Source organism: Parasteatoda tepidariorum, chromosome 8 (genome assembly GCF_982258835.1).
Source record: "Parasteatoda tepidariorum strain Cologne lab strain chromosome 8, Ptep-v5.0, whole genome shotgun sequence".
NCBI classification, from domain to species: Eukaryota; Metazoa; Arthropoda; class Arachnida; order Araneae; family Theridiidae; genus Parasteatoda; species Parasteatoda tepidariorum.
Window position 1 is genome coordinate 32142896 of NC_141762.1, and position 26056 is coordinate 32168951.

Below are 26056 nucleotides of genomic sequence, written 5' to 3' on the forward strand. Positions count from 1 at the left end.
CTTACCATGACTCTGGCCGACGGTAGCCAGCCAAAAAAGGAAGTTTTCAAAACCTATGTAAATATCTATCTGGAAAGAAGAAGATTTTCAATGCCAATTTTCGCCATTCCGGAGGCCCAAAGAAATAATACTCTGCTTGGAATTGACTTTATAGAAAAAGCAGGAATTGTTCTAAATCTCAAACAACACTCGTGGTACTTCAGTAATAGGCCATATAAAACTTTCCCATTTGTGAAACTCGATATTTCAGAAAATCCCGATGTACTTCAACCGGAAGTCAAAAATCATCCATCTGGAATTGTGGATGACGCTACCCCTGCGAATCTCTGCAAAAGTCTGCCAGAAGCTGAAGACCATTTCTATGAAGTTACGAATAACGCTATACCAGCAGGAAGTTTTCCACTCCAAACAGGGGTTACAGAACAGTGTACCGACTCTGTTGAGACCAGTAAGGCAAAGAATTCTACTTTTCTTCAACCACATGAAGGGAAAAATCTTAACTCTAACCAGAGAAGACGACTCAATGCTTTATTGAATGACTACGAGCATATCTTCCGTCCAGGGGGAGATGCTACACCATATATCGAACACCGAATCGAAACAGGAAATGCAGCTCCAGTTGCATCGACACCCTATAGACTCTCTCCTGCCAGAAAAGAAATCTTAAGAAAAGAAATTGAAAAACTCCTTGCTACAGGAGTTATCGAGGAATGTGACTCTCCATATGCCTCACCTGCAGTTCTCATTCCAAAACCAAATGGAGAATTCCGTTTCTGCATCGATTACCGCAAGCTTAATGCGGTCACCAAAGCAGATCCATACCCATTACCTCGTATGGACGACCTTCTCCATAAAGCCAAACATACATCATACATGTCAACTATTGACTTGAGTTCCGGTTACTATCAGATAAACATGCATCAACCAGACAAAGATAAAACTGCCTTTGTATGCCAGTTTGGGGTTTTCCGATTCAAAAGAATGCCCTTTGGTCTAAAGAATGCCCCTGCAACATTTCAGAGGCTTATGGACATTTTTCGAAATGGCTTAAAGGTAAACACCCTTGCTTATTTAGATGATATCATAGTAATGTCACCCACACTTGAAGATCATCTCGAAGATCTACGTTTAGTGTTTGAACGTCTTCAACAATTCAACTTGTATGCTAACCGAGAAAAGTGCAATTTCTCTTGTTCCAAAGTCAAATACCTCGGACATTATATTACCAACTCCGGTATCGAAGTAGACCCTGCCAAAGTTGAGGCCATTGCTAGTATCCCGCCACCAAAGAATGTGAAACAGATTCAATCCTTTTTGCAAACATGCAGCTGGTATCGAAGATTCATTCCTCAATTTGCTGCGATTTCTTGTCCTTTGAGCAATCTTACCAAAAAGCGGACCACGTGGAAGTGGGGTAAAGAGGAACAGTCTGCATTTGAATTCCTTAAGAAATGTTTAATTTCTCCACCAGTTCTCAAGCAACTTGATGAGTCACAACCTTTTGTCATACGATCCGATGCATCCAATTATGCATTAGGTGCTGTTCTTCTTCAGGGACACGGTCCAGATGAGCATCCGTTAGAGTATGCAAGCCGTTTGCTAACCCCAGCAGAACGAAATTATTCCACAACTGAAAGGGAAGCACTTGCTGTGGTCTGGGCACTCGAAAAGTTTAGAGGATATATCGAAGGAGCGGAAGTTACTGTGGCATCTGATCACCAACCCTTGAAATGGCTTCTGAGCCTTAAATCCCCTACAGGTCGTCTTGCAAGATGGGCATTACAGCTACAATCCTACAACTTAAAAGTTGAATACATCCCTGGTAAAGCGAATGTCATTGCGGATATGCTTTCCCGTCCTAATTGTGTGCATGAAAAAGCGACCTGTGAAATCTGTACAATCATCGTGGACTTACCATCTAAAAGAGCCAGTGATGTTCGAGCAGAACAGTTGAAGGATGAAGATGTGAAGAAAATAATAGACAGCTTTGAAAGTGGTTCAAGAGACGAAAATTTTGCAAATTGGACTCAAAGAGGTTATGTCATGAACCAAGGTGTCTTATACCGTTACGCTCCAGATTCTGATTCAGAAGAAGCGCAGTTAGTCGTCCCCATTCACGAACGAGAAAGAGTGATGAAGGAACATCATGATGCCCCAACCGCAGGACACTATGGTGCAGAGGGCACATTTCACAGAATTTCAACCAGATATTACTTTCCTGGAATGCGCAAGTACATCACGGATTATGTTAAAAACTGTAAAGATTGCAATAGATACAAACCAAGTAACCAAAAACCAGCCGGTCTTCTAAGAACTCCAATTTATTCCCAAAGATTCGAAACATTGTCGATCGATCTTTTCGGTCCCTTGCCTGAAACCGCTGACGGTAAAAAATGGATTTTCATTATCGAAGACCCAACTACAAAATGGGTTGAACTATTTTCTCTCAAATCTGCCACTGCTCGAGAATGTGCCATGACACTTTTAGAAGAAGTTTTTCTACGCTATGGCCTTCCCCGTAGACTTATTAGTGATAATGGAACTCAGTTCGTAAGTGCCGTACTCCAACAACTTTGTTATTTACTTGACATTACACAAATACTAACTCCTGTATATTATCCACAAGCCAATCCAGTTGAACGCAAGAATCGAGATTTGAAACCCAGACTTTCTATTCTTGTGGGTGATGATCATGCCATGTGGTCAGAGAAACTTCCTATCATACGTTTTGCGCTTAATACTACAAAGTGCGAAACTACAGGACAAACTGCAGCATTTCTGCAGTTCGGCAGAGAACTACGAACTCTCGATGACATAAAACATGACCTTAGACCAGTTATTCACAATGACAATTTTGTTGCAGAAATTACACCATACTTAAAAAGATTTTCGAAATATTCGACACAAATTAAGGATTTTATTGAAAAGAAGCAAGATCGAAGAAAAATATATGCCGATAAAAGAAAAAGACAAGTTGCTCAATATGCACCTGGTGATCGCGTGTGGGTTGCTTCACACCCTGTAAGTAACAAAGCTAAACAAAAAATCAGCTAAATTTGCACCTCGTCGTGACGGTCCTTATATTATACTTTCCCAACGTTCACCAACAAGTTATGAAGTTTCAACTCCTAATGAACCCAATGTTTGTGTCGGAACTTATCATACCTCTTCCTTGAGTCCTTACGTTCAAACTCCTGATACTGACACTCAGCCAATATATCCGCTTCGTAAGCGAGGTCGACCAAAAAGACCCCAAATTAATACCCTTTCCCAAAATCCAAACCCAAGTGTTGCTCTTTCTGTCTCCTCGCCGGGACGTCGTCGGAGCCAGAGGGGGAGACTGTAGCAACCGCATAACTAAGCTACAACAGCGCCACCATGTACAAGGCAGTGGATGCTCAGACATCGAACTGAATGGACCTTCCTTTTATTTCTCTTTTCTTAATTAATTAAATTTATGTTTGTTTGTCCGTGTGCTATATGTGTACTAATAAAATATTTGGCACTAAGCTTTTTCCCTTATTTTAAACCCCCCGAGATCTAGCAAGGGCCACAGTGCCGGTTTTTGAGTACTTTAAACAAGCCGATTGTTATTTCCACTTTGTATATTCTTGAAGCAAATGAAGTTTTTAATCAAGTAATATCTACGCCGCTTCAGTTTCTCGGCATTATTTACTTCATTTCACCCAAGTAACAATTTATGAAAATTACGATTTCAAATATTCGTGTTCAATAAATAACACCAATTGTTTTCCTAGTTTTAAAAAATCCTTAAAATAAAAAATTTCTTGTTCGGACTTATTAAATAATTCATTAAAGATTTAAGTACTTAGCACTGAGAACTTTTGTAGTAAACGATTTTTTTCCTTAATTGTTCACCTCAATGACCCCTTAATTGATTTCATCTCTTGCCGTCGACGCTTACTGACTCATCAGCTACATAACAAGGTTGTCACCCCTTGAATTAACTGCTTTACGTTTATCCAAAACATACACACAAAAAAAGAGGCTTATCACACAAGTCGGACTCTTTTCTTTTTTTCTTTTTTTTTAAGTAAAATAAAATTTTGCAAAGAAAGTAAAGAAATTATAAAATAAAAAGAATACTTTTAAAGCTTCATTAAAAAAAAAAAATATTTAATTTTTTTTTATCTATTTATTTATTTATTTTAAGCACATTTTATTTTCACCACAGTTAAATTTAATGTTTAAAGAAAGAAAGTTACTAATATATGATCAACTATTAAAAAGAAATTATACACTAAGCGTATTACCAACAAAAAAATCTTCGGTATATAACTGTATTTTCGGCATTGAAAAATCAACAATGAAAATGTTATGAAAGTAAATAAGACACATGCCCAACCAGCAAACACAATTGTTGAGAATGCCGCGATCCCCCCCTAGCGGACAAATACAGAAACATTCAATTACGAACTTTTTCTCCACGAGCGTGGTATAGCTTAGAATTTGTTATGAACAACGTACAACTCTTTTCATCTGTATATAGCTTTCCCTTTTTTTTATCATGCTTAATTATTAAATTTAATTCTTAAACGTTTTGTGCGAAGTATTTTTCAGCCTAAGTGTATTAGTTATCTACAGCCCAAGACCTTTGGAAGAGAATACTAGGTGAAGGCAGAACAAGAAGCCGAAACAAGGTAAGATTCCTTGTTGATATATATTGAATCTTTAGAAGTCTTTGCTTAGTATTCGTTATATGGCATCCCCTGCTGGGACGTAGTTAACTTTTTTAATTTGAACACTTATTCAATTGAACTGAAAAATATAAATTGTCACTAAATTGAAAAAATAAACAATGGAGGAACGGGTAACAATTTTAAAGAAAAAAAGAGGTTTGCTTAGATCGTCTGTTACTAAAGCACTGAATGTATTAGAAACTGAACTTAAAACAGAAGTGTCAGATATCAGTGTTTTAGAAGAGTGTTTGCATTTTCTTCTAAACAAAAATGAATCACTTGAATCGATTAACAAAGAATTAGAAGTTTTGTTTACACCAGAAGAGTTTGAAGACGAATATTTGAAATCGGAAGAGTACAGTGAAATAGTTGTTCGTTGTAAATTCCGCGCTACCAAGAAAATTCAGGAATTAAACGAAACCATATCGATTGAAAAATCTAAAAATAAGGAGTCTTTAGGACTTGATGAGTCTACAAATTATAAAAGTGAACAAAAAGAAAGTATTCGAATTAAACTCCCAAAATTAAGCATTCCCAAATTTTACGGCGAGTTTAAACAATGGCTGACATTTTGGAACAGTTTTGAGTCGGCCATTCATAACAATGACACTCTTGATAAAATTGATAAGTTTAATTACTTAAAAGCTCATTTGGGTGGAACTGCTCTGAATACAATAGAAGGTTTTTCTATTTCTGAAGAAACATATGACACGGCAGTCAAATTATTAAAAGAAAGATTTGCTCGAACAGATATTCTTATTAACGCCCACATGAATAATATCATAAATATGCAACCATTAAAGAACTCACGAGATGTAATTTCTTTCCGAAAATTTTATGATAACATAAATACACAAATAAGAAGTTTAGAATCTTTAGGATTAGTCTGTAAAAATTACGGAAATGTTTTATGCCCCATTCTCATTAAAATTTTACAGCCTGATTTAGTCTTAGAATATAACAGACGTGAAAGTGAAACTGAATCAGATATAAAAGAACTTTTGAGCTTTCTCTCCAAAGAGTTAAATTCTAGAGAGCGATCTGCAATAATGAATCAAGCGGATGACCTTCGACCCCGCCGCTTCTCTGAATCATTTTCTACCAGCCGTAAGCAAAATATTCCCGATACTCGATTCAAATATAATAAATCAGAAAATAAAAATAAATTCATTTCCGCTTCAGAATTAATCTCTTCTGAAATAAATGAAAACATGAATAAAAAATTATGCGGTTTTTGCGACTCCTCAAAACATGAGAGTTCCGTATGTGAATATGCTAATAATAAGTTATCCGTTGAAGAGAAAAAAGATATTTTGTTAAAGAAGGGGATTTGTTTTAAATGTTTAGAAAATAAAGGCCATATTGCACGCTTTTGCCGTTTTAAGGTTGTGTGCAGTAGATGCCAAGGTAAACATCAAACTGTCTTGTGCTTTTCTAAATTTGACCATGATATAAAAGATAAAAATAGTCCTAATTCTGAAGATAATGTACTAACGAATCAAACATCATCTGAAACTGTATATTTGCAAACATTGATTGTACGTATACACAATAAAGGTAAAGAACACTTTATCCGGGGAATTTATGATTCAGGCAGCCAAAAGAGTTACATTAGTAAATTTGTAGCTGAAAGAATGGGATTAGAAAAATTGGGTGAAGAAGAAATTACTCATGGACTTTTTGGAGGATCTCAATCAACAGAATTGCATAATCGATTCGCTTTGCAGTTAAGTAGTATCGATAGAAAATATAGTTGTGAGTTAGTTGCTATGGATCAAAAGAAAATCTGTGCGAATATTCCCAGGGCTAATAATTTTGAGTTGCTAAAAGATCTAGAGTCAAAGGGTATATTTTTGAGTGATATTTCCCCAAAAAGTAAGGAATGTTTACATGAAAGGAATTTGAACGAAATACATTTACTATTGGGGGCCGACGTTGCAAGAAAGCTTATAACAGATCGTATAGAACATCTCTCTTGTGGATTAGTGGCAGTAAAGACCAATCTAGGGTGGACTGTAATGGGAAAGTCAACCAATCATGATAAATTTGATAGTTCGCTTTTGGTTCTATCCCTTCATGTTAATGATGCAAAAATCACAGATTTATGGGATTTAGATACATTGGGAATTGTTGATCCTTGTGAAAAACGATCTAGAGAAGAATTACAGGATCTTGCCCTAAAACACTTTAAAGAAACTGTAACGATGGATCATGACGGGAGGTATAAAGTTTGCCTTCCGTGGTTAGATGGACACATACCTCTTGCCGATAATAAATCCTTGACAGAAAAAAGATTAAAGAACACGATAAGATCTTTAAAATCAATTGACAAACTTAAAGATTATGAAAGGGTTTTTGATGAATGGGAATCTGAAGGGATTATTGAGAGAGTCGGCGAACCTGAAGCCTCTTCAACATCGAATGTTAGTTATTTACCACATAGGGCTGTATTTAAAGAACAATCTACTACGAAATGTAGACCCGTTTTTGACGGCTCAGCTCGCACTCGAAACTCTGTTTCCATTAATGACTGTATTGAAAAAGGCCCTAATTTAATTGAATTAATTCCCTCAGTTTTGAATCGCTTCAGGGTTGGAAAAATAGGAGTCATCGCTGATATTCGGAAAGCATTTTTGCAAATATCATTACATGAGCGGGACAGAGACTATTTGCGTTTCATATGGTGGAAAGAAGGAGATCATAGAAAAGAGATCATTTATCGTCATTGCAGGGTTGTTTTTGGGATAAACTGTAGCCCGTTTCTTTTAGCTGCAACTCTAGACCATCACTTAGAACAAGCCCCTGCGCATCTTAAAGATCTAGCCACTAAACTAAAGAACTCGATGTATGTGGACAACTGCGTCACCAGTGTCGATTCTCCTCAAGAACTGGACTATTTTCGAAATGAATCTTGTAAACTACTCGCATCAGCCAAATTTGATCTTAGAGGATGGTGTAACAACAGCTATTCCACTAGCATTGCTGAAAAAGACGAATTTCCGTTTGAAACTTTGAATATAAAAGAAGTACCTGTGCTAGGATTGCTATGGAATACAGAAGAAGATACTTTAACTTGTGATTTAAGAAAATTGGAATTTAAGGATGAACCTGTAACGAAACGAAGTATTCTCTCATTAGCTCACAAGCCTTTTGATCCAATTGGATTTACTGCACCATTAACCTTGATTCCGAAGATAATTTTACAAGAGTGCTGGAAAATCAAAGTTTCATGGGACTGTAAGTTGCCTGATAATATTGTTAAAGAGTTTCATAAGTGGAAAAATCAACTTTTTGAACTGCAAAACGTGAAAATACCCCGAAGATTGAGTGAGTTCATACTCCATTCAGGAAGTTTATCCTTGCATGTTTTCTGCAATGCTTGCAAAAAATCCTATGCCACCTGTGTTTTCCTTAGAGTTAAAGTTGAGAGCGATGTAACCTGTCAGTTAGTCCAGGCTCGATCCCGAGTAGCTCCGTTAAAGAACATAACTATCCCTCGTCTAGAGCTTTTGGCATGTTGCATTGGAGCAAGGTTAGCAGAATCCGTCAAAAAGGATCTGAAACTCGAAGATGTAGAAACTCACTACTGGAGCGACTCCATGGATACCTTATATTGGATTAGAACTGACTTACCATGGGGTACATATGTGGAAAATAGAGTCAGAGAAATCCGAAGATTATCTTGCCCGAATTCATGGAAATTTGTTCCTGGAAAGAAAAACATCGCTGATTTACCATCACGTGGTTGCTCAGCAAAAACTCTTCTGCAGTCTGAATGGTGGAATGGTCCTGATTTTCTAAAAGAACCTGAAGAAAGGTGGCCAAAGAGCGAAATATTGCCAAATATCGATACAATCAATGCAGAAAAAAGAAAGACTATAGTTACTGCTACTAACATAAAGGAGAGTGAAAAATTTTACAACAAGTAGGGGAGAGTGGGGTCAATTGTAACAGGGTACGATTGTAACAGAGCAAAAATTTCGAGTGTCGGGTTCTAGATTTGGTTCCTAGGTGGTGCACAAGGTGTATTTAACAAATCTACATGTACACCCCTGATGGCAACCATTTTTATACACTTTTGAAAGAGTTACATCACAAAAGATATTTTCACGTCACGCAAGTACTTTTTTTGGTATTAGAATATTTTATTGTAACAAAGTAATTTTGTTTAAACAAATAAAAATTAGTAACCGAATATGTAAGTGGACACCTTAATTAACATTTCAATAAAAAAAAAAGATTAGTTTTGCTAATTAACTAGCATTGTTTTTAACAAATGAAGCTGAAATGGCGTCTTGGGGACAATTGTAACAATAAGTAAAGGGACGATTGTAACAGCTGAAAATAAATAATCTTATGTTTACAAACTATTACTTAACTCTTTAAGAACCACCGATAGTTTCCTATAGCATTTATATAATGTTGCATGTGCATTATTTTATTTGTCACCTTTCACAGCATAAATTAAAATTTTTAACCCCTTAAAGTTAAAAGTTTAACCCTTTAGGTCTCTGCTCATTATTATTTTTACTCCTAAAATATCACTACTGTTTTGATCAATAATAAAATATATCACAACTATGATAATATGTATAATTAACTATGTTTTAGTTGAATTTATGAACTGTTGCAATTGACCCCGTAAGTGGGGACAATTGTAACAAGTGCACGACTGTCAAAAATTGTTAATAACTAATATAATAATATTTGAAATCAGGTATTTAATTTCCTTTCTAGTAGAGGATAGTCTACTTTACTCGTCTGTCAATTAATACTAATAATATATTGGATTTTTTGTTAGTTAAAAATAGTTAAGTAAAAAATGTTACAATTGACACCACTCTCCCCTACTCATCTTATTTGAAATTGTTGAGAATAACCGGATGGATTTTTCGATTCACTGAAAATTCAAAGAAAAGAGAAAATGACAGAACCATTGGAGAACTCAACAATAAAGAATTGAAAAATGCTGAGAAAATAATTCTGAAATGTGTCCAAAAGGATGCTTTTGCCAACGATGGAAATAAGAGACTGAATTCTTTGAAAACAATTATTGATGATGAAGGACTGATCAGAATTAAAACTAAGGTATTTATGAGAGAAGATGATTTTAATTTCCGTCTTCCAATAGTTCTTCCCTCAGATTATACTGTGGTTAAAAATCTGATTTATTGCAAACATAAGCAATTAGGACATTGTGGAATTCAATTACTGATGTCTACATTACGTGAAGAATTTTGGATCTTGAAAAGTCGAAAAACTATAAGAAATGCCATAAAATCTTGTGTCATCTGCAAACGTTTTCATTCTAAACCTCCCAATGTACCAGATGGTCTTTTGCCAGCAGATAGAGTGAAGGATGCAGCAATCTTTGAAATTGTAGGTGCTGACCTGGCTGGTCCCCTCATTCTGAAAGATGGTCAAAAAACTTGGATCTTGATGGTGACTTGTGCTATATTTCGGGCTGTTCACTTAGAACTCTTATCATCCCTCTCTACTGAAAACTTAATTTTGGGACTTCGAAGATTTATCTCACGAAGGGGAAGACCGTCAGTTGTCTACACAGATAATGGAACTAATTTCGTTGGAACACAGAACCTTCTAAAAAGCATTGATTGGGAAAAGCTAAAGACTGAATCCAATCTGTCATCAATTACCTGGAATTTCATTCCCCCGTCTGCCCCTTGGTATGGGGGATTTTGGGAACGTTTAATTGGCATGATGAAGAGAATCCTAAGAAAGGTTCTGGGTAGAACATCGTTGAATTACGAGGAAATGGTAACAGTTCTCTGTGACTGTGAGAGTGTAATGAATTCACGCCCTCTGACTTATGTGTCCGATGATGCGGAGGAGCTATCACCAATAACACCAATGATGTTCCTTCAAGAAATAAGACAGGTGGGTGTTGCAGATTTCGATATTTTAGATCAAGAAAAATTCAAAAAACGACTTGCATACAGAAATGAAATCTGTCAAAATCTTCGAAAGAGATTCAGAACGGAATATCTTGGTCAACTTCGAGAAACTTCTTCAAAGACCAAAACTTCAGAAGCTCTGCAAGTTGGGGACATAGTGATAATTTGGAATGACAATGTAAGCAGAATTCAGTGGCCTCTCGGGCGTATTTTAAAGATTTTGCCAAGTAAAGATGGACATGCCCGAACTGCTAAGCTGCGAACCAAATCCGGAATCATAATCCGTCCTTTGAAAAAACTTTGTCCTCTTGAAGTCAACAAAACAACTGAAGAAAAATTGACTGAACAACTAAAGAAGCAAGCTCCACCTCAGTGTGCGCCTCTGCAAACTCGTGCTGGAAGACAAGTGCGTGTTCCTGATCGATTTGAACCCTGATGCTGTGACTTTTTGTTTGAGTTCAGTTAGTCACTCTACTGAACTCAAGGAGGGGAGTGTTGAGAATGCCGCGATCCCCCCCTAGCGGACAAATACAGAAACATTCAATTACGAACTTTTTCTCCACGAGCGTGGTATAGCTTAGAATTTGTTATGAACAACGTACAACTCTTTTCATCTGTATATAGCTTTCCCTTTTTTTTATCATGCTTAATTATTAAATTTAATTCTTAAACGTTTTGTGCGAAGTATTTTTCAGCCTAAGTGTATTAGTTATCTACAGCCCAAGACCTTTGGAAGAGAATACTAGGTGAAGGCAGAACAAGAAGCCGAAACAAGGTAAGATTCCTTGTTGATATATATTGAATCTTTAGAAGTCTTTGCTTAGTATTCGTTATAACAATCCTAATTCCTATCTCAGAACAACAAACACAGAATGTATTTTTTTTTTAAATCCTTTTTTACAAAATTTAAACTAAGTATTTAAGCTCAATTTATATCAAAATAAGCTCTAATTAAAATACTTTTAAATGTTCACTAAAGCTTAAACCGCTTCCAGGTGTAAATTTTAAGACAACTGGTTTAATCTAAGCTCCCGAAAAATAAACATGATTTTTTTTAATGCCTTGATCAGAGTTATGTAAAACTACAAGAAAGAAGATGCAGTCAGTGAAGGTATTAAATAACAGGAGTAATAGTATTCATTTAAAACGGTAAAATAATTGTTTAATGTTTAAATGTATTAACTCATTCAGGACTGCTGGAAGGTGAAAGTGGCACTATCCAAGGCCTGCACACACCAAGAACATTAAATAAATAAAATGTAACATCTTGAAGAAAAAAAACTATTAAAAAGAAAATAAATATTTACTTAAATAAAGGCACGAACGCCACTTTTGGTAAGAATAAAATCTTTCAGTAAAAAAGTTTGAGAAAAAAATGCAAATAATAAAACAGCACTGATTTTACAACAACAAAAAGTAAGGAAAAGATTATAAACTTATTCATCTTTAAATGCTTAAAGTCAATATTGTCTCTAGTCACAGTTATATTTTCATTATAATATATAGAATATATATTAATAAATAAAATGTATTAAATAATATATATATAATAAATATATTTTATATATTCTGTTCAAAATTAACCTATTTGTATAGCCAAGCATTATCAAACATATTATATTAACATATATATTATACTAAACATAAAATAAAAAGTTTGATTCAATTATCGATTTTAATTTGTCTTTTTCCTTATACAAAAAAAATTAAATTGGAAATATTTACAACAAAACTACATTTTACAACAAAAAGTAAGGAAAAGATTATAAACTTATTCATCTTAAAATGCTTAAAGTCAATATTGTAATTGTCTCTAGTCACAGTTATATTTTCATTATAATATAAAAAATATATATTAATAAATAAAACATATTAAATAATAAACATAAAATAAATATATAAAATATATTCTGTTCAAAATTAACCTATTTGTATTTGACGTATAGTCAAGCATTATCAAACATATTATATTAACATATATATTATACTAAACATAAAATAAAAAGTTTGATTAAATTATCGATTCTAATTTGTCTTTTTCTTTATAGAAAAAAAAATTATATTGGAAAAGCTAACCATGCAATAAATGTTAAGAAAAACTTAACAGGCTTCATTAAAATTTAACTTATAATGCTGTTTCAACACCGATAAGTTTTTTTTTTTTTTTTAAACAAATGCAGTATTTTTTTTTACGGAAATTACAGTACACAAGTTATTTTATGCTTAACGGCACTGAATCCATACCAGTAAATCGAGACTGGGGAAGTAAATTAGTTTGGCTTCCTACGCAAAGGAAAGAAAAATACCCGAAAGCCTTAACAGCTGCAATAAGACTTTAAACAATTACTTGATGTCCAAGAGGAAAAAAATAAACATTAAAAAAATAACAATCGCACAGAAGCATAAGACAAGCAGAGATTCAAGAAGATTTAACGGTCTCAGAGAGCGCGCTGGTAACGTTTACAGAAAATAAAAACAGTAAAAAAAAGTGAGATAAAAAAAAGTGGAGGAAAAAAGCGTCCTGTCCACGTGTTTAAAGCTGTTCCTGACTGCTACCATAACATACAAATGATTTCTTTGTTCTTTTTTGCGCAGCCATGTCAAAATTACCACACAAAGGCGGAACAGACTCTTCGAAGCCCGTGCTGCACACCACTCAATCCAAATACGAACAGAAAACGCCAACATTTATGGAGTTGAAGTTCACACGTAGGAAGCTTTTGAACTGCTCTTAAAAATAATAAAAGTCCTCTTCTTTCCCTGCTGAACACAGAAATGGGAATAAAAAAAAATTGTAATTGAGAAATTGTGTATGTTATTTCTCATTCCCAGCCTGGGACCATCTGTGAATCAGCTAGTTCGTTTGATTATATATATTATCAAACAACAGGAAGAATTTCGTATAATTAAAGCAAAGAAACAGATTTTCAAGACATTAGCATTTTTTTTTTTTGCATGGTATTTTATGAGATTTTAAGATACTTCAATTTAGAATAGAGTATTTGTTTCCGTTTTACGGCATTTTTGTACAATTTCGGAATTAATTTTTACACTTACGAAGCTGTCCACAAATGATGTTGCGCTTTAGGGGGTTAGTGAAATAATAACATAAGGAAGGAGGGTGTAACATGAAATTTGACCAAACAGATTTTTGTTAGAATAAAAACATTTAAAATCAGAATATTAAAAATTATTATAAAGCTTATTACATTACTTTTCCTCACAAAAGTACACATGTAATCATTAATATTACTGTTATGCTTACAAATGTACATGTAATCAATATTATTGTTATGCTTACAAATGTACATGCAATCATTAATATTATTGTTATGCTTACAAATGTACATGTAATCATTAATATTACTGTTATGCTTACAAATGTACATGTAATCATTAATATTATTGTTATGCTTACAAATGTAATGAAGATATTTCAGTATCGACATTTTTCACGCCAATTACAATTGACAAGGGCCAAATGGAATTTGAACTTGCACATTAAAATAAATAAAACTTAAGAGGTTTGCCTGGCGTGGGCTACTTGTTGTACTTTACAAGTTAGTCCCTCCTGTAATGTGTTTTTTTTTTTCCTTAGTTCCACACGGGCAGCTTCCCGAAAGTTATCAAGACTTCGCGATAATTCCGCGATCACGATACGGAAATCTTGGCAACGTAATTAAACTACATATTTAAAATTTGAAATATGATCCAACACAGCGTAGTGCTTTGTATCGGAATGAAAAACTGTTTAAATGAACATTTATTGGAAAATAGAATGATTTAACACATAATGTAATATGTAACAAGAAGAGTAGGGTGAAATGTGACATTATTAATGAACATCCCCTCGTGCATTACTATTTTATTTCATTCTAGTCTTTTAGTCCCACTTTCACCAATTTCAAACCTCAGGGATTTCGTTTACTACATAATTCTCGATTCTTTTAAGTCTCGATTTCTTTTACTACATAAGTATGTATTAATTTAAAGAGGGGGGGGTGGAGCTTCATTTTGGAATTTTTGTTAAATTATAAGAAATTATTTTGTATTTCAAGCAAGTTTTTAGGACCATTTTTATTCTATTTTTAAGATCATTTAAAAAAATATACGTATATTAAAAACATCAAAATTCCAGCTTTATTTATGAATTTTTTTTACCTCTAATAAAAATTAACCATAAACTACTAAAAAAACTATAATAATAAATTACAAATTTAGAAAGAACAATATATCTTTTGAGCAGGAAATATTGTAAATTTTCCTGAGTAGGTCGTTTCTACTGTGCTGCAATTATATTGAACGCAATTCCAACAAAAAATATCTAGTATAAAAATAATTGGCATTATTTTTCATGTTTTATTTATTTTTAATGATTTATTTATTTTTAATGCTTCGATTATTATACTGGCTTGTTTTTAAGTCTGAAGATATATTGAAGATGAAATCGCGAGGAAGGGAAATCCAAAAGCTACGCCAATTCAAAATAAAACTAAGTGTTAAGAAATATTTCGTGAAAAAAAAAAAAAAATTTAAAAAACATCAAAAATAAGAAAATGAAAGAGATATTGTGAATAACATAAAAAAATTCCAGAGCAATGATTCATAAAAACTTTTATCTTATAACGATAAATGTTTAAGCTTAAGAATTCTAATCTTTGTATCAATAAAAAAATTCGTTGCTCAACTTAAGGTTGTGGTAAGCGAGCATTTCACCTTAAACAATACGTTTTTATATTAAAGATAAATAAATAAATAAAAAGTAGGAAGTAGAGGAGATAGGTTTAGCCCGTGCTGAAAATAGGTTTCGGGCTCGGGTGGATTCAGATTCCTGATAAAATGTTCATAAACTTTTTACTACTTATAACAAAGTATTGAGCACGAAAATTGTAAAATTTATAAGGTATAAAAATTTACTGTGATCTGCTACTTCTGTTCGATGCTTTTTCTTTGTGAGGCTAGAGCTAATTGTCAAATGACTTTTATTTAGATTAAGATTTTGATTTTCTTTTTCAACCATTTAGTAATCTTGGAATTTCAGTCAGTTAGTTCCTCCATGCTTTTTTTTTTTTTTTTCCTTTTTTTACAGGTTAGCGATAGAAAAAGTTTTAATTTGCTATTGCCCTTGTTTAGACATCAAAGGCCAAGTGACGAAACAGCAAAATTTGCCCTTTATCTGATGTATATATCAGGTTCGGGCAGGCTCGAGCTCTAAATAATCCTATGTATCTTAAAGCTCGGCCCTCCAAAAACGAGCCCGAACTCATCTCTAGTAGGAAGAAACAGGCTGCTCGAGAATATTTACGAACTGTTGCCATAATCTAAATTTAAAAAAAAAAACTTTTTTGAACAAAAAAACATTTATGTTTCCATGAATGTTAGGTACTATCTGAATTTTAATATCAAAATATATTGATGTGAAACATCGATAAATTATGATGTTTTCCATTTACATAATATTTACCATAATTTATCAATTTTTTTGACCAAAAATAAAATTTATCAACACTCAGGATAATATCAAGTAAAATCATCGATGACATTCATCTTATTCGATTCGCCGTCTATAATTATCGCGATAATATTCTATTCGATAATTATCATTAGTGATAATAACTACAATATTGTCGTATTCGATAGTTATAGCAGTCGAATATGATACTATACATCATTCACAGTAAGACACGACATATCTTGAGAATACTTTTTCCAACAATCATTATAACGACGTCTAAATAATATTGATATTGCACGGTGTATTATCCATTCGTAGTCGTCATACAATATGTAATCGTAAACTTACTTTAAAAAAAAATTTAAATATCTCAATCAAAATCTAAAAAACTTGTTTATTCGTGAATCAATTTAAAATGCAAAATTACAAAATGATAAACAAAATTACAAATGCAAGATAAAACATACCAAAATACTTGGGGAGTTATGAACTTAGAGGAGGTTATGAACTACTTCACAGCAATAGAAAGTAAATAGTACGAAATAAGAAAGTTAATATTAGCATAAAGAAATTGTGAATGAAGGAGTGTTTGACTATCAAATGTCTTAAACATTCAGACAAACAAACGAAGGCATAAAAGTAGTCAGTCTTAAAACGATTTTCCGAAATGTTTAGAATTCGTACAGGAAGTCACAATGAAAGATATAAAACAATAGCATTTATTAAAAGGAAAATAAATCACGTGAGGTTAATGGTTAAAACCTTTTAAGCGTTTAGCATAGTTTATTCACAGAGCCCATCCATGTGTTACGAATAGCATTTTGTAATAGAGCGGTAAGCGAGAAATAACGGAATTTAAACATAAAACTTGGCGGTCCGTTTCAAGACAATAATGAACATGGACATGAATTGGTCAAAATTCTTGAAAAAAAGATAATAATATATTGAAAAACTACATTTTCGTTGAAGGCTGTTTTTCTACAATAAAATCTTTCATTCACTATTTCTTAACTTAAAAACCCTTTCGCGACGTTTTTTTTTTTTTTTTTTTTTTTTCTTACAACGGAACAATTTTGGTAGCATAAACTGCGAGTAGGGCAGCATTATGTACTGTAGAGCCATCCATGTTCTGTGAATGAAAATACCTTCAAAAATATTGGCAGGACTGGTGGGAAAGTCTCCCATCAGACAGAGAAGCGTTTCAGTCCCAAAAGAGTTTTTTTGAAATTTGCTTGGGACGTATGTGTCCCGTTAGGCGCGAAAGGGTTAAAATTAACGTCCATATTTGGTATTACGTACTATTTGTTGCAATAAAGTTCATAACCACAAACTTAATTACCACTTTCATCCACTATTTAATTAATATTTCCATTATTTATATTAAGTTATTTAAGTAAAATACTTATGAAAAAAAAAGTAACACTTAAAAAATTTTTCTTCTAGTAACAATAAATTGAATGAACAATGAATAGAAATCAAATAGAAAAAAACATTGAAAAAGTATGTTAACAACCATTTACGACATTCATTTCTGTCAATTTTCGTTTTTATTTTAGTGAAAACCATATTTCAGCTCTTTTATTTTCAGTTTATGGATACACTAAAATCAAATTATGAACTAGAGTAGATGCCGCTTCAAACCTTAACTTTCTGACATGAAACTCAATTAGAAGAATAGTAAGAACGATACGAAGAAAAAATTTCATTCATTCATTAAATATTTTCAAAATAATTCATAAAACTTCTCTCAATAAATTTTTTCAAAATAATTAACCAAGGGTCTGTCCAGACATTTGTGAAAGGTCCGTTTTAGTAAAATTGTGAAAAAATTACTCGTAATTTGTGAATATAAAATAAACGTTAAGTCACATTCTTTCAACCAAGGTTCGCTTTTGTCAATTCGTGCAAATAGGGTCCGTTATAGCAAAAAAACTTTTTCAAGGAGTCAACACTGTAAAATTATAATTAAAAAAATTAAATTTTAAAAAATAAACAGCAATTGCTGCTACTAAATTAGCGATGCAACATACAAATATTTGGTATTCAGTCTATACTGCTGAACTCAGAATATTCATTTCGAACGATTAAAGGAAGAAGCGTCTGCAGAAGACAAAATTTAGTTCGTTTACATTTGTCTTTCTCATCCCCCCCCCTTCCTGAGAAGGGCTTATTCGATTAACAAAACAATAATGAAGATAAACAAATCTGTGAAGGGTCCGATTAAAAGATAAATTATTTTGTGAAGGGTCCGTTTTTATGAAAAGATATTTTTTGAAGAGTCCCCTGTTAACAGTCAATCTTTGATTATTATATATTTAATATTGCTAGTGAAATGTATTCATTAAGTCTCGGGGTACCACAAAATGAAGGTCGCTCATTTACAGTTCCATAGTCGAAAATAACTGGAACCGCAGGTCTAATATATTGAACATCTAATTTTATCACTTTTACACAGACAAGAGACAACTGTCTGTAAATAATTTCAACCTTGTTAACCAATTAAAGGAATAAGTTTTTTGAAGCCTAAAAACCACATCTGTTTTGGCTTTCTTTCCTTTCATTCTATCAAATCTCTTATCAAAAATAAAAGCAGCGAGGTCTTTTTTTATGGGGTTCCTTAATCAGAATTTCAAGTAACTTATCTCAAAGATTCATACTGCTCACATTTATCAAGTTATAAGTTGTTAAATGGGAATGAGATGAAGAATATTTTCGGAATTTATGACGTGCGTAGTAGAGATCAGTTTACTCGCCTGATAATTTATGTAACAGCATAAATTATAGCTCTCCATTGTTTTATTTCAAAACTTTAAATTGAGCCGAACAATGCAATTACATTCTGCTAAAACAGCTCATAACCCGACAATGAACTAGCAATGAAAAATATGTTTATTTTTAATTTTTCAAAAAAAAAAATTTTTTTTTTAAATATAAGGAGAAACTATTTGTATTAAGCACTATTTCTGCCAGAATGATAGGTAGGTTTCCGAAGGTCTTAGAATTTAATGGTAGTAAGAAAAATTGAAGGAAAAAAAAAACATTGAAATTTTACAATATTTAGTAACTAACTTTACATACTTTTACTCGCAAAATTACGAATCTAATTCTACTTCGTATTATAAATCTAAAAGTTAAAGATGCATCCTATAGTAAAAAAGGAAGGGAAAAAAATGTTCTGGAGATTTTGAGATTTTTTCTTCTAGATCAGAATTACAGACTCATGAAAACCCTGGTTAGTTTTTAAAAAAAATTGTCATTTAAAAATCAAGGTTAATTGAAAGAAAAATTGAAAAAGTTAACTATACCCACTTTTATAAACTATTTCCTTCACAAAATTCACATTCAAATTTAAAAATTCAATTCATAATTTATTTTTCCGTTAGAAAAATTCACAGTTCCATTCGTTTTGCTTTGTATAAATTAATGATTCTGTCTATTTTTCCTTCATTAAAAACAATTCGCGTTCCATGACAAAAAAAAAAAAAAAAAAAAAAAAAAAACTTGTGAAGTTTATTTATCCCACGTTAAAGTTCAAACTCAAAACCCTTTAGTGAGAAATATGTAATCTTTTAATCATACGGTAACCGTAAAATCTTTTAAATCATACGGTTTTAACCAATTGACAAAAATATTTTTAGTAAAAAAAAAAGTTTAACCAATTCGTTTATAGTTATCCAAGTTACCTATAATTTTCACCAAGCCACAGAAAGAAAATTGGAGCAATATCACAAATTTAAAGCTAAATTTATAATTATGTCATTTCATCATAAATTACCATTTTCAGACTTTCGAAGAAAAAGTATCTAAGCAGTTGAATTTAAGCAGGGGTCTGTCCAGACATTTTGTAAAAGGTCCAGTTTTAGTAAAATTGCGCAAAAATTACTCGTAATTTGTGAATATAAAATAAGCGTTAAGTCGCATTCTTTCAACCAGGGTCCTGCTTTTATGAATTTGTGCAAATAAGGTCCGATTATTGCGAAAAACTTTTTAAAGGAGTTTTTAAATTGTAAATAGATACAAGATTATGCTCAGCACTGTAAAATTATAATTAAAAAAAATTAAATTTTCAAAAATAAACAGCAATTGCTGCTTCAAAATTAGCGATGCAACATACAAATATTTGGTATTTAGCCTATACAGCTGAACGCAAAATGTTCATTTCGGACGAATAAAGGAAGAAGCGTCTGCCGAAGACAAAACTTAATTCGTTTACATCTGTCTTTCTTGTTTTCGCCCCTGGGAACGGTTTATTCGATTAACAAAACAATAATAAAGATAAAAAAGGGTCCGATTAAAAGAAAAATCATTTTGTGAAGGGTCCGTTTTTAAGTTAAAATATTTTGTTGCGAAGGGTCCGTTTTTATGAAAAGATATTTTGTGAAGGGTCCGTTAACGGACCCAAATTTCTTCTAAACAGACCCCTGATTTAAGGTAATAATGTTCACCACACATTCCTTCGAATTTTAAAATCTCAGAAGACAAATGAATTCCTATGTTACTAATCAAGAAAAGTCTTTCAATTAAAACTAAACCACACCAGTTTTTAAACAAGATGTAAACCACGAATTCTTCTAAACTCGAACACATGATTCATAAACAATGCAAGATCGTCAACAATCAGTCATTGTTGCGGCTTGGGTAGTGTAGTATACGACAAAACAATTATTAGGGTCGCCAGTCAAAATACTCTGAGGTTATAGCATAAGAAACAATTTTGGGACCCATTGAGATTGATCCCCCTTCTCCTTATAAATTTATACAATATCAAAATCAAACATTTAATCACTTTTCTTAAAATAGATCTTAAACGACACAAACTAATGGATGCCAGGGGTCTGTTTAGAAGAAATTTGGGTCCGTTAACGGACCCTTCACAAAATATCTTTTCATAAAAACGGGCCCTTCACGAAATATCTTTTCATAAAAACGGACCCTTCACAAAATATTTTAACTTAAAAACGGACCCTTCACAAAATGATTTTTCTTTTAATCGGACCCTTCACAAATTTGTTTACCTTCATTATTTTGTTAATCGAATAAACCCTTTCCAGGGCAGAAAACAAGAAAGATGGATGCAAACGAATTAAGTTTTGTCTTCGGCAGACGATTCTTCCATTATTCGTCCAAAATTAATATTCTGCGTTCAGCAGTTTAGGCTAAATACCAAATATTTGTATGTTGCATCTCTAATTTAGAAGCAGCAATTGTTGTTTATTTTTTAAAATAAAATTTTTTTAATTATAATTTTACAGTGTTGAGCAAAATCTTGTATGTCTTTACAATTTAAAAACTCCTTGAAAAAGTTTTTTTTTGCAATAACGGACCCTATTTGCACAAATTCATAAAAGCGGATCCTGGTTGAAAGAATGTGAGTAATTTTTTCACAATTTCACGAAAAACGGACCTTTCACAAAATGTCTGGACAGATCCCTGGATGCAGGTCTTGCTATCCGGGAAAATGGAATTTAATAAAGAAAAACATATATTTTCATCACCAAATTTGGAGAAAAATAAGACATTTACTTGGGGAGAACAGCAAAATGGGTATTATTGAATTGAATTTTGTCCTCACATTGAGAAAATCCTGGTGGCACTCTTTATATCCCGGAAACGTGAATTTTCGATTAACCTCAGCTTGAAGGTTAAATTATTTTCTAATAAATCAATACAAAATAAAAAGCATTTAAAAAAAATAGAATATAAAGTGCTAAAATACTGCTTGATATGCAATTAAACCTGACTGCTCTCACTACATTAATTTTAGAAAAAAAAAAAGGAAAAGGACATGCTTTATTAATCTCTTCAAAATGACATAATCGCTTTAAGAGGTAGAAGGGCTCTCCTTGACAGGAAGAAAAAAATACTATTTTCTCTTTTTTTTCATTCAAAAGATAGGCCAGAATTAGGTCATCAATCAATATACACAACAGGTAAGAGGATAAATAAGGGTGTGGCTAACCATAAGTTATAATCGTTCCGGAGTTAATAAAGGGGAACGCATCTTATTACGTGAAATGCATAAACACACAGCTTATATGCGTTATGCATACTTTCTTATTCTCAGCGAACTGATATTTTCTTATTCAATAGCTGTTATTTGCAGAATTGAATAAAAAAATACAACATTCAAAAGTTGAAGAAACCAACACCTTTATTATGGATGAATCTGGAAAAAAATTTATAGAGTAAAAAAAAAGGAAATGATATATATATATATATATATATATATATATATATATATATATATATATATATATATATATATATATATATATATATATATATATATATATATAAACACGATTGTAAAAATATATGAATCAATTCGCAACGGATTTTATACACCAAAACTGAAAATAACTAGTCGATAAATTCGAAAATGATAAAAATTATGTTCAACCATTTTTATAAAAATAGCAACGTACATTAATAGCGCAAGAATGGGTGGGTTATTAACAAAAATTACTTAGTTTACATAGTTTAAGTAATAATTCTGAACTCCGAAAATTAAATTCACTGAATTCAATTTTTATAACGAATAACTATAAATTCAATTTTTAAATAAATAACGCCAGCAGAAAAATATTAAATGCGTAAAATTAACTATTATAATTGTAAGTATAATTATTCAGGACAACATTCAACACATTATTTTAATTATGCTAGTGTCTAATTCTTTTTTATTATTTATTACATTAACAAGTAAAGCCCTGATTATTTACAAGTAATCCTTCAAATATAACTCCATTTTTATCAGAGCAAATATAAGAAAAGGAAAATACACACTGAAACATGCCTTTGATCTGCCTTAAAGATAACGAACATTACCGTATTGCAAGTAACTTGATTGCCCTTACATTCTTAGAAGTAGGACTCAATTCCGAGAGATTGAAATAAATGCACAGAAGAAATTTAATCACAATTGAATATTACATTTACAAGTATCACGTATTTTAACATTCTTATGAACCATCATATACGCTTGTCAACGAAAAAAAAAGCCATTGTCTCGACAAGAACAAAATTTGATGTTTTCAAAATCAAATAAAAAAGGAAACATGAATACTATAAAAAGATTTTTAAAAAAATCAACTACTTACTACTTAACGTAACAAAATCAACTACTAATACTTAATTGGCACATAACGTAATTAGATGAAGCCATTTTCGGAATCTTCCCATTACGAAGAATCACTATTATAAATATTACATATTTTTACAATCAAATTATGAATCTTCCTTCATATACGTTCGTCAGCAAAAAAAATTTTTATAGTATATTATGCAACACCGGCAATAGAAAGGTAAATATAGTAAAAATAAAAAACAGTAGCCTAATCAAACCCTAGAAAATTCTCAGGGGTCTGTCCAGACATTTTGTGAAAGGTCCGTTTTTGTAAAATTGTGAAAAAATTACTCGCAATTTGTGAATATAAAATAAACGTTAAGTCACATTCTTTCAACCAGGGTCCGCTTTTGTGAATTTGTGCAAATAGGAATAGTCCGTTATTGCAAAAAAACTTTTTCAAGGAGTTTTTAAATTGTAAAGACATCAAGATTATGCTCAACACTGTAAAATTATAATTAAAATTTAAAAATTAAACAGCAATTGCAGCTACTAAATTAGCGATGCAACATACAAATATTTGGTATTTAGCCTATACTGCTGAACGTAGAATATTCATTTCGGACGAATAAAGGAAGAAGCGTATGCCGAAGACGAAATTTAGTTCGTTTACATCTGTCTTTCTCCCCCCCCCCCCCTCCTGGGAAGGGTTTATTGATTAACAAAACAATAATGAAGATAAACAAATTTGTGAAGCGTCCGATTAAAAGATAAAATTATTTTGTAAAGGGTCCGTTTTTAAGTAAAAATATTTTGTGAAGTCAGTTAACGGACCCAAATTTCTTCTAAACAGACCCCTGATTCTTAATTGAATTTTTACATAATTTGACAATTCATTAATGATGATGAAGAGTCGCACTTAAAAATATTATAAGATTCAACAATAGCACTTATATGCGCTTGTCAATGAAGAAATCGTGTCAAAAAAAATTAATATTTCATATTATAAATTTGTTTATTTATTTCAAGAACAGAAAATAAAAACCTTCAGTTAGCGTTAAGAGTCGTTTGAATTAGTCGCAAACTTTTAACTCTCTCAGAAAAATAATTCAGACATGAGATAATTATAGTAATTTTAAAAAAAATAATAATAAAAATTAAGAAAAACTATTAATTTTGTGTCCTGTGTAAAATAACATTCTGTTTTCGATTAGCTGACTATTTATTCACTTCACTACACAAAAGATCGGTCTTTGTCGGACAGTTAATAATTTGCCTATAGCAACATTGTAATAGTAATTGATTCTCCTTGATTGAATTTTTTTTCCCCCGCTAAGATATATTCAAGATAGAACTGGCGTCATAACGTCTAGACGTTAATTTCCTTTAAGGATAACTATTAGTCAAAAAAAAGCTCTCTTAGAGGAGCTATTTAAAATTAGACGTACTTCTCTAAATCATTTACATATTATGTATCAGAATAACAACAGTCTATTAAATATATGAATATATAGATGTTATATTAACGCTTTCGGAAAGAAATGTGATTAATAAACACGTTCACTCATAAAAAAGGTAGGTAATTTATACGATTAAAATTAACGTTTTAATAAATTGAAAGACCAGAAACACAATAATAATCCACATCTTAAATTATTCGAAACAGTTTCAGAATGGAAAACAAAGATAAAGGCGAGAGGATATTTTTGTATATTGTGCTTTTTTGAGGGGGGGGGGGAGTCAATTGTAAACTTTTGGAAATGTGTTACGCACCTATCGGGAAAAAATACTAAGGAAATATTATATGTAAAAAATTTCACCTTTAAAAAAAATTGCTTTTTCCTATATTGCCGTAAATCAAGCTCTTCAATTATAAAACGAAGAAATTAAACAGCTTTAGCCAAAAATATTTCATAAAAAAAAGGTTTAAAAATGACCATTATATTTGGGAGGAATTGTGAACGTGCATTTTTAGTTTTCAGTGTGAAAAAATGCAGGTTATATTTTGACCTTTACCTATAGCCTGTCTACAAACTTCCATTTTTTGAAATATGTAAAACTTGGAAACTTATATGAACTATTAGCATCATAATGTTTACAGTATAGGACAAAAAAACAGGGTTTCTAAAATTGTTGATTATTAGTTGCCAAATGCACTTGGAGCAGTCTTCCACTCAAAGACTGACACTTAATTATCCACAGAAATTTTATGACTCAGTCAATTAAATGGCTCAGTTTAATGACTCAATCCTGTTTAGTTAAATGAGATTAAAATAAAATTTCAATTTTTCTAATAATGTGATTTAGAACTTTCTTTTACTGAGCTTTTCATCCTCGAATTTTAACTAAATCACTGTGGTCTCCTGTACTTATTATACTAAAGAATTGTTGCAACGGTAACACAATATCTAAACCAATTTTGTTATGTAACATTTTATAAATTTAAGAAATGGTTATTATCCAGTTGTAAAACCAATTTTAATACTTAAATATAAATGCATTTATTAATTAGCTCATCTGTATATTAAAATTTACAAAAACTAATCAATGGGTAATAAGTAATTAATATTTCTAAAGTTAATGAATTATTTTTAAGAATATTTTAAAAATCATAATGGTAACAAAATTAAAGTTGGCATTTATGAAGTGTCCCGCAGTGGACTGATCGTTAAGACACGGTTCTCAGCAGATCACCGAAGTCAAGCATCACTGGCTACGGTCAGTGTGCAGGTGGGTGACCACTTGGATCAGCCTGCGTAGGGATCGAGGGTGTGCGATATTGGTCCTCGTTAAACTGTTCTACCGTAAAGTGCTCGACTTCGCGTGCAGGTCGTCGGGCTACCGAAGAGGGGGTGCCATCCTCTCTGCAGAGGATCAAAATTGTGATGGCATGTCTTCGGATCATCCTCAGGGATGTTTC

The 26056-nt window shown here is 32.1% G+C and overlaps 3 protein-coding genes across 4 annotated transcripts in view; 2 read left to right on the forward strand and 1 right to left on the reverse strand.

Annotated features, from left to right (window-relative positions):
• LOC107438520 (uncharacterized) overlaps nt 1–26056 on the reverse strand; it is a 121440-nt gene that overhangs the window by 91207 nt on the left and 4177 nt on the right. The window lies entirely within an intron of this gene.
• On the forward strand, nt 4820–8629 carry LOC147806049 (uncharacterized). Its single transcript, XM_087149512.1, has 2 exons — nt 4820–5807; nt 6048–8629. The coding sequence occupies exons 1-2, from the start codon at nt 4820–4822 to the stop codon at nt 8627–8629; spliced, it is 3570 nt and encodes a 1189-aa protein (XP_087005638.1).
• Nucleotides 9795–11051, forward strand: LOC147806050 (uncharacterized). The gene has a single exon (XM_087149513.1). It carries the CDS (start codon nt 9795–9797, stop codon nt 11049–11051), a length of 1257 nt encoding a protein of 418 aa, XP_087005639.1.